The sequence below is a fragment of the Erinaceus europaeus genome, chromosome 2 (assembly GCF_950295315.1).
Source record: "Erinaceus europaeus chromosome 2, mEriEur2.1, whole genome shotgun sequence".
Taxonomy (NCBI): domain Eukaryota; kingdom Metazoa; phylum Chordata; class Mammalia; order Eulipotyphla; family Erinaceidae; genus Erinaceus; species Erinaceus europaeus.
In genome coordinates this window covers 183,206,107-183,221,844 of record NC_080163.1, presented here as the reverse complement: position 1 = coordinate 183,221,844, position 15,738 = coordinate 183,206,107, and the positions used below count along the sequence as shown (strand labels likewise).

At 46.9% G+C, this 15,738-nt stretch overlaps 1 protein-coding gene across 1 annotated transcript; it reads left to right on the top strand.

Moving 5' to 3' along the window:
* The first annotated feature begins 3,107 nt into the window (after positions 1-3,107).
* LOC103128624 (major allergen I polypeptide chain 1-like) lies at positions 3,108-5,326 on the top strand. The gene is made up of 3 exons (XM_007539508.1): positions 3,108-3,180; positions 3,292-3,479; positions 5,297-5,326. The coding sequence occupies exons 1-3, from the start codon at positions 3,108-3,110 to the stop codon at positions 5,324-5,326; spliced, it is 291 nt and encodes a 96-aa protein (XP_007539570.1).
* The last annotated feature ends 10,412 nt before the right edge of the window (positions 5,327-15,738 follow it).

Genomic DNA, 15,738 nt, shown 5'->3' with positions numbered 1-15,738 from the left:
GGTCCTTGTGCTTTGCACCACGTGCACCCGCTGCGCTACCGTCTGACTCCCCCATGTAAATATTTTTTATGGAAAGAAGGAGGGTAGGAAGGAAGGAATGGTGGGAGGAAGGGAGGAAGGAAGCAAACTACATTCTGGATAAAATTTGTAAGAACTATGCTGAGTGAGATAGGAGAAGGAGAAGGACAAATAACAGATGATCTGACTCATACATGGAACTTAAGAAACAAAGAAAAGAAGGCCAGGGGGTGGTGCATCTGGTTGAATACACACATTACAGTGCACAAGGACCCAGGTTCAAGTCCCCAGTCCCCACCTGCAGGGGGGAAGCTTCATGAGAGGCTTCATGAGAAGCTTCATGAGAGTGTTGTGAGTATCTCTATCTCTCCATTCCCTTTCTATTTTTCTGTCTTTATCCAATAAATAAGTAAAGAAAGGAGGGGAGCAGGCAGTGGCACAACAGGTTAAGTGTACATAGTACAAAGTGCCGGGACCTGCACAAGGATCACAGTTCAAGCCCCCGGGTCCCCAACTGCAAGGGGGTCACTTCACAAGCTGAGTAGGTCTGAAGGTATCTGTCTTTCTCTCCCCTGCCTCTCAATTTCTCTCTGTCCTATCCAAGAACAGCAACAACAAAAATGGAAAAAATGGCTGCCAGGAGCAGTGGATTCATAGTGCAGGCACCAAACCCCCCAAAATAACCCTGGAAGCAAAGAAAAAAGAAAGAGTGGTCCGCGAGGTGGTGCAGTTGCTAAGGAACTAGACTCTCAAGCATGAGGTCCTGAGTTCAATCCCCGGAAGCACATGTAGCCAAGTGATGTCTGGCTCTTTCTCTCTCTCCTCCTATCTTTCTCATTAATAGATAAATAAAATCTTTTAAAACAATAAAAGGGAGAAAGAATGAAAGTGAAAGGAAGCAAAGAAAGAAATGGTTGAGCACACACATTACAGCACAAAAGGATCTGGGTTCTAGGCCCCCAGCCCCGTATCCACGTAGAGGGGAAATCTTCACAAGTGGTAAAGCAGTGCTACAAGTGTCTGTTTCCCCCTTCCCTCCTGATTTCTGGCTGTCTCTATTCAATAAATAAAAGATAATTTTTTTTAAAAAAAGAAAGAAATGGAAGAGGCTAGGTGGCAGTGTACCTGATTGAGCACGTACATTACCATACACAAGGACCCGAGTTCAAGCCCCTGGTCTCTACGTGAAGGGAGAGGGAGTTTCATGAGTGGTGAAGCAGTGCTGCAGGTGTCTCAGTCTCTCTCCCTCTTTAGCTCCCTGCCCCCCCCCTCAATTTTTCTTTGCCTCTAGCAACAAAATAAATTAAATTAAATAAGGGGTCATGCAGTAGTGCGGCGGGTTAAGCGCACATGGCACAAAGTGCAAGGATCCCGGTTCGAGCCCCCAGCACCCCACCTGCAAGGAGATCACTTCACAAGCAGTGAAGCAGGTCTGCAGGTGTCTTTCTCTCACCCTATCAACCCTCCTTCCTTGATTTCTCTCTGTCCTATCCAACAACGACAACAATAACAAAATAATGATAACAATGATAAACAACAAGGACAACAAAAGGGAAAAAATAGCCTCCAGGAGCAAATAACTCTTGAGGCAAAAAATACATATACTTAAAATAAAATAAAGTAAAATAAAATAAAATAGCTACTACTAGGAGTGGTGGATTCATTGTGCAGGTATGGAGCCCCCGTAGTAACTGGTAGTCAAAGAAAGAAAAGCAGAAAACACAAGATGAAACAGATTAGCTGTCACCCATTGCAGCAAAACCAGGGACTCTGAAGTGGGGAAGGGAGGAGGAGGCATCAAGTGGGTGTTGGGGACCCAGTGGACAAAAGTGAGGAATATGTTAGTTTGTGGTGAGAGAGCTGCACAGAACCTATGTGACATCTGTCATTACTTCCCAGTGACTGAGTTGTACCGCACCCAGTTAAGCAGACATAGTATCAAGCACAAGGATCCCAGTTCGAGCCTCTGTCTCCCTACCTGCAGGGGGATCACTTCATAAGTGGTGAAGCAGGTCTGCAAGTGTCTTTCTCTCCTCCTGTCTTCCCTTCCCATCTCAACTTCTCTCTGTCCTATCCTATAAAATAATGGGAAAATGGCCTCCAGGAGCAGTGGATTTGTACAGGCACAGAGCCCTGGAAGTAATGAAATAAAATTAAATTTAAAAGTAAAAATAAAGGGGCCAGGTGGTAGCACAGCAGGTTAAGTGCACATGGCGCAAAGCCCAAGGACTGGCATAAAGATCCCCGCACGAGCCCCCAGCTCCCCACCTGCAAGGGGGTGTGTCGTTTCACAAGCAGTGAAGCAGGTTTGCAGGTGTCTATCTTTCTCTGCCCGTCTTCCCCTCCTCTTTCAATTTCTCTCTGTCCTATCCAACAATGATAAACAACACAAGGGCAACAAAAAAGGGGGAAATAGCCTCCAGGAGCAATAAATTCGTAGTGCAGGAACCAAGCCCCAGCAATAACCTTGGAGGCAATAAATAAATAAATTTTTTTTTAAATAATAATAATAAATTAATTATTTCCCTAATAAATGTATGTGGGCAGAAAACCAGGACTCCCTAAACAGACTCAAGAGACTGGCTCAAAGGAAGCCCTAGAGGAGGTCAAAGGCAGAGTTCATGACGAAAGCAGACAGAGCACTTAGGAACACAGTCCAGGGGCCTGTGCACAGGGAGACACGAGCAGGAGTTCAGGGGTCTATGTGCTGGCCTCTTGTCACCGACTGGCTATGGGAACCTCAGCTGAGTGCTGAATCTACTGGACTGCCTTCAAGGTCACCTGCAGCACGGACAGGCTGACATTGGCCCTCACTCAGGATCTGGAGGCCTAATTTATAAACCTTTCTTTTTCCTTTGTCCCTTTTCCCAGCCATCCCGGAACACCTCAGTAAAGCCTCCTGTGTCAGCTGGCCCCTCAGGATGGGGCTGGGGGACATAGCCATCAACCCGTTGACTCAGGGATTAAAGCTCCTTGCCAACACACACACACTTCCTCCAAGACACCAGGTGGGAAGGTGAGGCGGGGCTGGGCCCTCCAAACACAGCAGGTATAAAAGGGCTCCCGCCAGCAGCATCACCATTGGCACCATGAAGTGGGCTGCTGTCCTCGGGCTGCTCTGGTCCACTCTGCTCCTGCTCCTGCTCCTGCCCTCAGGCGGAAGTATGTGCCCCAGACTGTATCCCCTGCACCCTTCACCCCTAACCCCCCCCCAGGACCCCAGGAGGCTCTGAGCATCATTCAGGGGTTGGTGGGCCCATCTCTGTGTTTCAGATAGCAAGATTTGCCCAGCTGTGATGGAGGATATCGACATGTTCCTCATGGGAAGCCAGAAAGAATATGTCAACCTGGTGGCAAGCTACCAGAACAAAACTCTGGTCAAGGAAAATGCAGAGAATCTGAAGCAATGTGTTGACACCAAGCTGACAGCGGAAGAGAAGAGGATGGTCCTCAATGTGCTGGTGGGTGGGGCTGTGTCTGTGCGCCTGGCGCGCCCCTGGGGGTTGCTGGGGCGGGACAGACGGAGGGGGGGTCACTCTCTCCCCGCCTGAGTGGCCCTTCCCTGGGACTCATGGCAGGGACAGAGCACCTCCTGAGTGAGGGAGGCAGAGAGGAGGAGGCAGAGGTAACCCTGAGAAGGGTCAAGTGAGAAAGCTCAGCCTGACTCGGCTCTATCTCTTTCTTAAATATTTTATTTCTTTAAGGGGTAGGACAGTGGCACACCCAGTTGAGTACGTGGTGCCATGAACAAGAACACAGGTTTGAGCCCCTGCTAATCACCTGCAGGAGGGACACTTCACAAATGGTGAAGCAGGTCTGCAGGTGTCTCTTTCTCTCTTCTTCTCTGTCTCCCGCTCCTCTCTCAATTTCTATCCTTATCTAGTAAAAAAAAGTTTTTTTAAAAAAAAAGGGAAAATGGTTTCAGGGAGTGGTAGATTTGTAGTGCAGGCACCAAGCCCCAATGATAACTCTAGTTGCAATAAAAGTTAAGTCTTTTTTATTTAATTGGGGGGCCTGGTGGTGGTGCACCTGGTTGAGCAAACACATTACAAGGACCCGGGTTCCCACCTGTAAGAAGGAAGCTTCACGAGTGGTGACGTAGTGCTGCAGTGTCTCTCTTCTTCCCACTCTATCTCCTCTTTCCATCTTAGTTTCTCTCTGTCTCTATTCAATAAAGGAATACAGTATTAAAAAATAAAGTTGAAAAAAATCAATGTTTTATTTACTTATGATAGAGCCAGAGAGAAATTGAGAAGAGAAGGAGTTAGAAAGGGAGAGAGATAGACACCTGCAGCCCTGCTTCACCATTTGTGATTTCCCCTCTCCACCACCCCACAGGGACCAGGGGCTTGAACCAGGGTCCTTGTGCACTGGAGCATGCACACTCTACTGGGTGTGCCACGACCCAGCCCCTAACTCAGAGCTCTTGGGCTAGGCCTGTTTGTTGTATAAGTACCACACGCTAACCGACTGCACCACTGGAGCTCCTGGCCTGTTTGTTTAGCTCTGGTGGGGCCCCGGCCTGCAACCCTCTTCCCTTGGCTTTCCTATCTTGGGGACACCACCTGGCCTGGGTGTGCCCAGCTCTGGCCTCCCTGGCTCCAGTCTCTTGGGCACACAACCAGCACACAAGCCTTCATGCTCTGCAAAAACCTTCTAGAGCCCACATTGCTCCATGTCTTCTGGGCCCCGGGAGGCCAGTCAATGTGCATGTTGCAGGCAAGGAAGGAGCTTTCAAAGTTCCTCCCTCTGGCTGTCCCCAGCCTTGGGTTCCCCCAAGTGGAGAATCACAATGAATCTCCTCTCTGCTGATGCTGAGGATAAGCCATTGTCTCAGCTACATGTGTGTTGTGGGGGGCGGGGGGCAACAAGGAGGCAGATGGGCACCTTGTTCATAGAGCCTCTGGGGGTAAGGGGGGCATGGGGTGCCCACAGTATATCTGGAGCCCTGCCAGGCAGCCTCTTCCCGTTCTCTTCATGACTATCCCCCCAACCCCTGCCCAGGCCCCAGTGTCACCCTTCTCTTCCTGTTCTGTGAGGCAAAGCTTCCAAGCACAGCCTGGGGTTGGCTCTCTTCCAGTGCACAAGTTTGGGAGGGCTTTTCCTTCACCTGCTGGGACACCCCACCCCCACCCCATAAGTCACCTCAGATGGCCTCCCATGCCCCTCCTTTGTGTCTTACACTGGTCCAGAAAGTGACCAGTGAACACTCAGGGAGACTGGTGGCTTTCATATCCCTGGAAGCCTCACTGAATCTCCCGGCCCCTTTTCTTTGCAGGATAAAATGGAGAACAGTCTCCTTTGTTAGTGGATGCCTCCTCACCAGAAGTCCCAAGGAAGGCACACTATCTGATGAGGAAGTCAACTCGGTATCATGCCATGTCCGGGTGTTAGCTAGAGGATTCCAGCAATAAAAGTCTTGCAATTCATGGCAGAGTGCTGATTTATTGGAGGGGGGTAAGGGGAGAGAACACAGGGTCAAGGTATGACTTCAGCACACAGCTAGATTTTAAAGCTGCCAGATGTCATCCTTCCACTGAATTCTATGGGGTGTGTGTGTGTGTGTGTGTGTGTGTGTGTGTGTGTGTGTGTGTGTGTGTGTGTGTGTGTGTATCACAACAGACTGAGAGTCCAACTATTTCTGTGGGTGTCAGGACATGAGCATAATCAGCATATAGCTGATGTCAGCCTGACAAGCAAACTAAGAACTTACGCAAACCCACAAGAGATTTAAGTTTATAGAAAGTTATTTAAGCGAGTCTCTGCCAGAAGTCACTCTCTATTCGTGCGTGCTCTGTCCCTGCTGCCTTTGCCTGCTCTCTTTCTCCCGGGGACCCACCATGCCACTTCCCCCTTGAACCTGAACACAGGTAGTCCAGCTCCGGTAATTCATCTTAAAGACTCATGGCTCCCACCATCATAACCAGCAGATCTTGCCCCTCTGCCTATTTTGCTGTACCTAAGTAACTGTGATATAATAAACCTCCTGGGGCCGAGTGGTGGCTCACCTGGTTAAGTGCATATATTACAATGCACAAGGACCCAGGTTCAAGCCCCCAATCCCACCTGCAGAGGGGAAGCTTCACAAATGGTGAAGCAGTACTGCAGGCATATCTCTGTCTCTCTCCCTCAATATCTCCCCCTTCCTCTCAGTTTCTGGCTGTCTCTATCCAATAAAAATAATCAAAATTAAAAATAAATAAATAAATAAACCTCCCATTTGTTAAACCCCAGCACAAAGCCCACATGCAAAGATTTTATTTTTTTTAATCACTATACCCATAACCTAGAAAGATAAGAGTAATCATCCTAGACCTAGAGATGAAGAAACTAAAACTCAGGCAGGTCAAGTGTCTGCAGAATGTTCCAGGTTCCTCAGCAGAACCTGATCCTGCCTCCATCATTATCACAGCCCTTCCCTCACCTCTGATTTGCATCTATATTTCTTTATTCAAGAGAGACAATGGCAAGCAAAAGCACTTCTCATCCCTAGCTTATGCTGGTACCCGGACTAATCCCAGGACCTCAGAGCCTCACATATGCAAATCTAAAGCTCTGACACATTGAGCTCTCTTCCTGGTCCTCTGATTCACATCTAAAGCCAGGATGAGGTACGTGGTTGAGCACACATTACACTGCGCAAGGATCCAGGTTCAAGCCCTGGTTGCCACCTGCAAAGGTAAACTTCATAATTGGTAAAGCAGGTCTGCAGCGATCTCTCTCTCCTTTTCCTTTTTTGTTTTTAGATAGGACAGAGAGAAATATGGAGAGAGGAGGGGAAGACAGAGAGGGGGAGAGAAAGACAGACACCTGCAGACCTGCTTCACTGCCTGTGAAGCGACTCCCCTGCAGATGGGGAGCCAGGGGCTCGAACCGGATCCTTGTGTGGTCCTTGCGCTTTACGCCACGTGCACTTAACCTGCTGCACTACCACCCGACTCCCCCCTCTCTCCTTTTCTATCTCCCCCTTCCCTCTTGATTTATCTGTCTGTATCCAATATTAAATAAAATTAAAAATTAAGGGGGAAGGCAGGGATAGATAGCATAATGGTTATGCAAACAGCCTCATGCCTGAGGCTTCAAAGTCCCAGGTTCAATCCCCTGCACCAATGTAAACCAGAGCTGATCAATGCTCTGGTAAAAAAAAAAAAAAAAAAATTAAGGGGGCTGGGCAGTGGCGCATCAGGTTAAGCACACATGGCATGAAGTGCAAGAACTGGCATAAGGGTCCCAATTTGAGCCCCCGGGTCCCCACCTGCAGGGGGGTCGCTTCACAGGTAGTGAAGCAGGTCTGCAGGTGTCTATCTTTCTTTTTTTTTAAAAAAAAAAAAAAAAAGATTTTATTTATTAATGAGAAAGATAGGAGGAGAAAGAAATAACCAGACATCACTCTGGCACATGTGCTGCCGGGGATCAAACTCAGGACCTTATCTTGAGAGTCCAAAGCTTTATCACTGCACCACCTCCCGGACCATGGTGTCTATCTTTCTTTCCCCTTCTCTGTCTTCCTTCCTCTCTCAACGATAAACAACAAGGGCAACAAAAGGGAAAATAATAGCCTTCCAGAGCAGTGGATTCGTAGTGCGGGCACTGAGCCCCAGGAATAACCCTTTAGGCAAAAAAATAAAATAATAATTGAAAAAAATAAATACAAATAAAAGCTAGGGATGATCTCTCCCATCTCTTGACTGTGGTGAAACCTAAAGTTAATGGATGAGTGGGAAAGAGCCTTGAGCCTGACAGCAGAAAACGAACAAAGGGTCACGTTCAAATGCTATACTCGGTCAAGACCAGAAAGCCATCTTCTATGCCTCAGTTTATCCTAATGTCAACCACCCTGCTGTAGATTCAGCTGCCTCCACTTCCATGTGTTCTGAGTGGATTTGACGCTCAGAGGATGGACCCAAGGTCCTGAGGTTTCATAACTCGTCCTGTGACTCTATCACATGACCACACACACTAGACCTTCCTCAGCCCCTTCCTTCCCCCCCCCCCCCCCCCGCCTCCTGGGCTCTTCCTCTTTTATGTCTCCATCACAGCCTGCCTATTTCTACTTAAATAAGTTCAGGGAGAACGGCAGTGGCACATCTGCTGGAGTGCACACATTACCATGCACAAGGACCCAGGTTCAAGCCCCCAGTCCCCACCTGCAGGAGGGAAGTGTCACGAGCAGTGAAGCAAGTCTACGGGTGTTTTTCTCTCTCTTCTACTTATCTTTTTGCCTCCAGAGTTATCGCTGGGACTTGGTGCCTGCACTACTGCTCCTGTGGCCATTTTTCTGATTTTTCTTTTTTTGAGGGGATAGGGTAAAGGTGGGGAAAACAAAGAGGGAAAAAGATAAGAAACCTGCAGACGTGCTTCACCACTTGTGAATCGACCCCCTTGCAGGTGGGGAGCTGGGGGCTCAAACCGGGATCCTTGTGTTTCATATTATGTGCACTTAACCTGATACGCTATAGCCCAGCCCCTTCTTTCTCTTCTCTATCCACCCCTCCCATCTCAATTTCTCTCAGATTTATTAAATAGAAGGAAAGGAAATAAAGTAGCGACTGACAGGCACTGAGCCCCAACAATAACCCTGGTGGCAATAAATAAATAAATAAATAAATAAGCAGCTTGAGAGGTAGCACAATGGATAAAGTATTAGATTCTCAAGCATAAGGTCTCAAGTTCAATCCTTGGTAGTGCATGTACCAGAGTGCTGTCAGATTCTCTTTCTCTCTCTCTTCCCCTATTTCTCATTCACTAATATTAATAAATACAATCCTTTTTAAAAAGAAAAAATCTTTGGGAGTTGGGCGGTAGCACAGTGGGTTAAGTGCAGGTGGTGCTAAGCTCAAGGACCAGCTAAGGATCCAGGTTCGAGCCCCCAGCTCCCCACCTGCAGGGGAGTCACTTCACAAGCGGTGAAGCAGGTCTGCAGGTGTCTGTCTTTCTCTCCCCCATCTCTGTCTTCCCCTCCTCTCTCCATTTCTCTCTGTCCTATCCAACAACGACATCATCAATAACAACAACAATAACTACAATAATAAAAAACAAGGGCAATAAAAAGGAAAATAAATAAATATTTTTTTTAAAAAACTCTTGGGATGCCCAAAGTGCCGCTAGTGCTCACGTACTTAGCCTGGGTGGCACACCCCAATCCGGCAATTATCAGAGGACTGTGCTAGACATATAAACACTTCTTTTTGCCACCAGAGTTACTGATGGGGCTTGGTGCCTTCATGACTCCAGAACTCTAGGCATCTTTTATTTTTTATTTATTTTTATCTTAATGAAAGAGATACAAAGAAAAAGACACAGAGAACAGAGCTCTTGGGATCACGAAGCATCAGACATGAAAGCCTTTTGTATAACCATTATGCTGTCTCTGTCTCACACTCTCCACTGCTCCTGGTGGCCATTTTTTTTCCGTTTTGTTATAGGATTAGAACAGAGAAAATTGAGAAAGGTGAGAAGACAGAAAGAGACACATGCAGACCTGCTTCACTGCTTGTGAAGTAAGCCCCCTGGAAGTGGGGAGCTATGAGCTCGAACCAGGACCCTTGTACAAGTCCTTACATTTTGTACCATGTGCACTTAACCTGGCGTGGTTCCGCCCAGCCCCCCATTATGCTTGCTGTCTCCACAGCCTTCTCTTTGTGTGTCTCAAGGGTTATTGCTGGGCTCAGTGCCAGCACTACAAGTTTACAAATCCACTCACTGCTCCTGGAGGCCTTTTTTTCCTTTTTGTTGACCTTGCTTATCATTGTTGTTGTTGTTATTATTATTATTATTGCTGTCATTGTTGGATGGGACAAAAATTGAGAGAGGAGGGGAAGGCAGAAAGGGGGAGGGAAAGACCCGCTTCGCCGCTTGTGGCTTGTGAAGTGACACCCCACCGCCTGCACACAGGTGGGGAGCCCGGGGCTTGAGCTGGGATCCTTACACCAGGTCTTGCGCTTTGTGCCATGTGCGCTTAACGTGCTGCGCTACCGTCCCCAGCTCCCCACCTGCAGGGGAGTCGCTTCTCAGGCAGTGAAGCAGGTCTGCAGGTGTCTGTCTTTCTCTCCCCCTCTCTGTCTTCCCCTCCTCTCTCCATTTCTCTCTGTCCTATCCAACAATGAACGACATCAACAATAACAATAATAACCACAACAAGACTACAACAGGGGCAACAAAAGGGGGGAAAAATGGCCTCCAGGAGCAGTGGATTCATGGTGCAGGCACTGAGAACCAGCAATAACCCTGGAGGCGGAAAGAATGAATGAAAGAAAGAAAGAAAGAAAGAAAGAAAGAAAGAAAGAAAGAAAGAAAGAGAGAAGGAGGGAGGGAGGGAGGGAGGGAGGGAGGGAGGGAAGGAAGGAAGGAAGGAAGAAAGAAAGAAAGAAAGAAAGAAAGAAAGAAAGAAAGAAAGAAAGAAAGAAATGGAGCAGTGTGGGTGTGCTGAACCTGCTGCGCTAATGCCCAACTCTCCTCTGTCTTTTTCTCTCTTCTATCTGGGGAAAAAGAAGAGTCCACTGGGAGTTGTGAAATTATGCAGGCGTGAAATTCTAGCAAAATTCTGGCAGCAAAAAAAGATGAGATTAGTTGATTTAATATTTAAAAAGAGCAGAAGTCGGGCGGTAGTGCAGCAGGTTAAGCACTTGTGGAGCAAAGCGCAAGGACCAGCGGAAGGACCCCCATTCGAGCCCCCCCCCCCAACCTGCAGGGGAGTCGCTTCACAGGCAGTGAAGCAGGTCTGCAGGTGTCTATCTTTCTCTCCCCCTGTATTCCCCTCCTCTCTCCATTTCTCTCTGTCCTGTCCAACAACGATGACATCAGTAACAACCACAATAATAACTACGACTTTTAAAATATATATATTTAAAACGAGTGAAGTGTGGCACCTGAGATGAAGTCACAGCCCACAGAGGCATGCACACCCTTGGCTCTAGCTGCTAAGGAACTCCACACTGGAACAACTCTGCCCAGCTAGAGAGAGGCAGCATGATGACCAGGATGGAGCCTGGCAAAGGGCAATGGTGATCCTATGACTGGAAGATTCAGGTGAACTCCACAGCAAACACAGAGGAAGAGAAAAGAGAAAGGCTTTGAGCTTGCAACAAGAAGAAACTAAAGGCAAGGCAGCTCTGACACAGCCAGCAGAACAGAAGGCAATCAGAAGCAACCTTTGCAACAACTGGCAAGCAGGCAAAGCAGCCCAAAGTTAGAGCAGGCCAGGAACAGGCTCTCAGACATGGAGATTGCTCCACTGGGCTCACTCCCTCCAAGAAGCCACTCCTGCTGAAGCCCCATTCTCCAGACATGCACTAACCCCAGCTCAGCACCTACAAGTATTTAAAACTGAACAGGGATTAATAGATAATATAATGGTTATGTATGAGGCTACAAGGTCCAAGGTTCAATCCCAGAACCACCATCAGCCAGAGCTGAGCACTGCTCTGGAAAAAAAAAAATTATTATTTTAAAAAACAAATTAAGGGAATCGGGCGGTAGCGCAGCGGGTTAAGCGCACGTGGTGCAAAGCCCAAGGACCAACTTAAGGATCCCGGTTCAAGCCCCCGGCTCCCCACCTACGGGGGAGTCGCTTCACAGACAGTGAAACAGGTCTGCAGGTGTCTATCTTCCTCTCCCCCTCTCTGTCTTCCCCTCCTCTTTCCATTTCTCTGTCCTATCCAACAACAACTACAACAATAAAACAAGGGCAACAAAAGGGAATAAGTAAACATATAAATATTAAAAGAATCTTCCAGGAAATATCGAATACTTAGAGGAAAAACATTGGTGGAACACTTTCCCACCTAAACCTCAAGGACATCTTTGATGAAACAAACCCAATTGCAAGGAAGACTAAAACAAAAACAAATCAATGGGACTACATCAAATTGAAAAGCTTCTGCACAGCCAAAGAAACTATCACACAAACAAAGAGACCCCTCACAGAATGGGAGATCTTCACATGCCATACATCAGACAAGAGAATGATCACTAAAATATACAAGGAGCTCAGCAAACTTGGCACCAAAAAAGCAAATGACCCCATCCAAAAATGGGCAGAGGATATGAACAAAACATTCACTTCAAAGGAGATCCAAAAGGCTAACAAACATATGAAAAACTGCTCCAGGTCGCTGATTGTCAGAGAAATGCAAATAAAGACAACATTGAGATACCACCTCACTCCTGTGAGAATGGCATACATCAAAAAGAACAGCAGCAAGAAATGCTGGAGAGGCCATGGGGACAGAGGAACCCTTCTGCACTGCTGGTGGGAATGTAAATTGGTCCAGCCTCTCTGGAGAGCTGTCTGGGGAACTCTCACAAGGCTAGACATGGACCTTCCATATGACCCAGTAATTCCTCTCCTGGGGATATACCCCCAAGGACTCCATAACACCCAACCAAAAAGATATGTGCACACCTATGTTCATGGCAGCACAATTTATAATAGCTAAAACCTGGAAGCAACCCAGGTGCCCAACAACAGATGAGTGGCTGAGAAAGCTGTGGTGTATATACACAATTGAATACTATGCAGCTATTAAGAACAATGAACCCACCTTCTCTAACCCATCTTGGATGGAGCTAGAAGGAATTATGTTAAGTGAACTAAGCCAGAAAGATAAAGATTAGTATGGGATGATCCCACTCATCAACAGAAGTTGAGAAAGAACAGAAAGGGAAACTCAAAGCAGGATCTGACTAAATCTAGAGTAGGGCACCAAAGTAAAAACCCTGTGGTGAGGGGAAGGGTGGACATTCGGCTTCCCGGGGTGGCGTGGGGATGGGGGTGGGTGGATGGGAGGGGACACAGTCTTTTGGTGGTGGGAATGGTGTCTATGTACACTCCTATTAAATTGTAGTCATATAAATCACTATTTAATTAATATGAGGGGGGAAAATTGACTGTATGTCTCGAACTTTTTAAAACACAGACTGAGACTTTTTAATACATAGGCTGAGTCTTCACTATGTTGACTCTCTCAAAAGCCTAGACCAGGGAGAACAGAAGCAACCGGTGGCACAGCTATATACAAGATGTTGGGTATTGTACAGCAAATCCTAACAAAGGGACTTTTCAAAGTTAACCCAATTGCCAAATACTGTGATGATAACAATAACTAACCATTGTCTTCTTGAACCCTAAAACAGCAGGAACCTCACATTTCCACTATAGAGCCTATATTTCCTCTAGTCCTGGAATCTTAGGGTGGGACGCACTCTCCTGCATGCTTCTCTCAATTCATATCAATTAATATTGCATCCGCCGATCACAACCTAATCAACTCAATGAGTGCCACCTCAGCATGCTTCACTTCAGACTGTGTCCAGAGACTTCAGGCGTGGAATAACAACCCTTCAGCTTCATTACTCGGGTGAGACCTTTCCTTTCATAGTATTCTCTAACTCCATTCCAGGTGGTTTACTTCCTAACAAAGTCCCAAAACCTAGATATAGACCAGGTCCCCTGAAATAGATGTATCCATTAACTAGGGCAAAATATATACCTGAAAGCAAAAGTACACAATAGTCTGCAGTGAGTACCCCCCAACACTTCATCTGCACTATCCCAGCCTTTAGGTCCATAATCGTTCAACAATTTGTTTGGCTTTGTATGTTAACTCTCTTTTCAGCCACCAGGTTCCAGATGCCAGCAGGATGCCGACCAGACTTCTCTGGACAGACGACCCCACCAGTGTGTCCTGAAGCTCTACTTCCCCAGAGACCCACTCTACTAGGGAAAGAGAGAAGCAGGCTGGGAGTATGGATCTACCAGTCAATGCCCATGTTCAGCGGGGAAGCAATTACAGGAGCCAGACCTTCCACCTTCTGCATCCCACAATGACCTTGGATCCATACTCCCAGAGGGATAAAGAATAGGAAAGCTATCAGGGGATGGGATGGGATACAGAGATCTGGTGGTGGGAATTGTGTGGAGTTGTACACCTCCTATCCTACATTTTTGTTAATGTCTCCTTTTTAAAATAAATTTTAAAAAAAGAATCTTGGGGAGTTGGGTGGTGGCCCAGCGAGTTAAGCACACGTGGTGCAAAGCACAAGGACCGGAATAAGGATCCCAGTTAGAGCCCCCGGCTCCCCACCTGCAGGGGAGTCGCTTCACAAGCGGTGAAGCAGATCTGCAGGTGTCTGTCTTTCTCTCCCCCTCTCTGTCTTCCCCTCCTCTCTCCATTTCTCTCTGTCCTATCCAAACGACATCAATAACCACAACAATGTTAAACAACAAGGGCAACAAAATGGAAAATAAATATAAATTTTTAAAAAAGAATCTTATAAAAAAATTTTAAATAGGGGGCTGGGTGGTGACCCACAGGGTTAAGCACACATAGTGCATACAAAGTGCAAGGACCCACGCAAGGATCCCAGTTTGAGCCTCAAGCTCCCCACCTGCAGGGGGGTTGCCTCACAAGCAGTGAAGCAGATCTGCAGGTGTTAGGTGTCTCTCTTTCCCTCTCTGTCTCTACCCTCCCCTCGCCATCTCTATCTTCCCCTCCCCTCTCAATTTCTCTGTCCTATCAAAAAAAAAAAAAAAAAAAAAGGCTGCCAGGAGCAGTGAATTTGCAGTGCTGGCATTGAGCCCTAGCAATAACCCTGAAGGGAAAGAAAAAAAAAAGAATTAAAATAATCTGGTGATCTGAGAGGTGGTACAGTGGATAAAGTGCTGGACTCTCAAGGATGAGGTATTGAGTTCAATCCCTGGCAGCACACATACTAGAGTGATGTATGATTGTCTCTCTATTCTCCTATCCTTCTCATTAAAATATTTACCTAGGTGTGTGTGGGGGTGAGGGGTTAGTGTTACATGGAAAACTGAGAAATGTTACACATGTATCAAATACTGTATTTTACTGTCAAATGTAAACTATTCTCTCAAAAAAGAAAAAATAAGTACTTTTGTAAAAAGGAAGGAAAAATGGCTAAATAAAATAACCTGGGGGCCAGGCCATGGTGTAATGCAGTTAAGCACACATATTACCAAGCACAAGGACTGAGGTTCAAGCCTCCACCACCCCCCACCTGCAGGGGGGCAGTTCACAAGTGGTGAAGCTGGTCTGTAGTTGTTTGTCTTTCTCTCTCCCTATCTCTTCTCCTCTCCCCTTTCAACTTCTCTGTTTTGTCAGTAACCAGGGGTGGTAGATTCAGAGTGCCAGCACAGAGTCCTAGTGATAACCCTGGTAGCAATAAAAATAAGTAAAATAACCTGAACAATAACCAAATGCACAATGTTCTTGCTCCCTCAACCCACTAGGGGGCATTCCAGTTAAAGGGCTCAGCCCCCTCACCTCCCCACCTGCTGCCACTTCCTCCTCTGCACCCCATCAGGCACTCTTGAGAGTTCTGGCTCTCCTGCCTGGCCCCTGGGAGAAGAGCATAGAGACCCCACCTACTATTGGGAGAAATAAAGGGGCAAGAGCACAAGAAAAAACAGGCTTAAGTCAAACTACCCCATGAAGACCACTGTGATAGTCTGTCCTTATTATCGGGCTTCTTGCTGTACGTGCCACCTACATGTTCAAATGGCATGAGTCAGCCAAGCTTCCTACACTGAAGTGTCACTTTGAGAAAAAGACTCTGTATCTTCTCAAATCACATGTCGTTAGATGGCTGCTCTTTAAGACACTGACACTACTTTAAAGTCTGAAAAGCAGACACACGTTTGAGATTGTAGGTGAATTTATAAACAAATAAATAAGTAAAAAATAGTTCAGCTACAGTGTC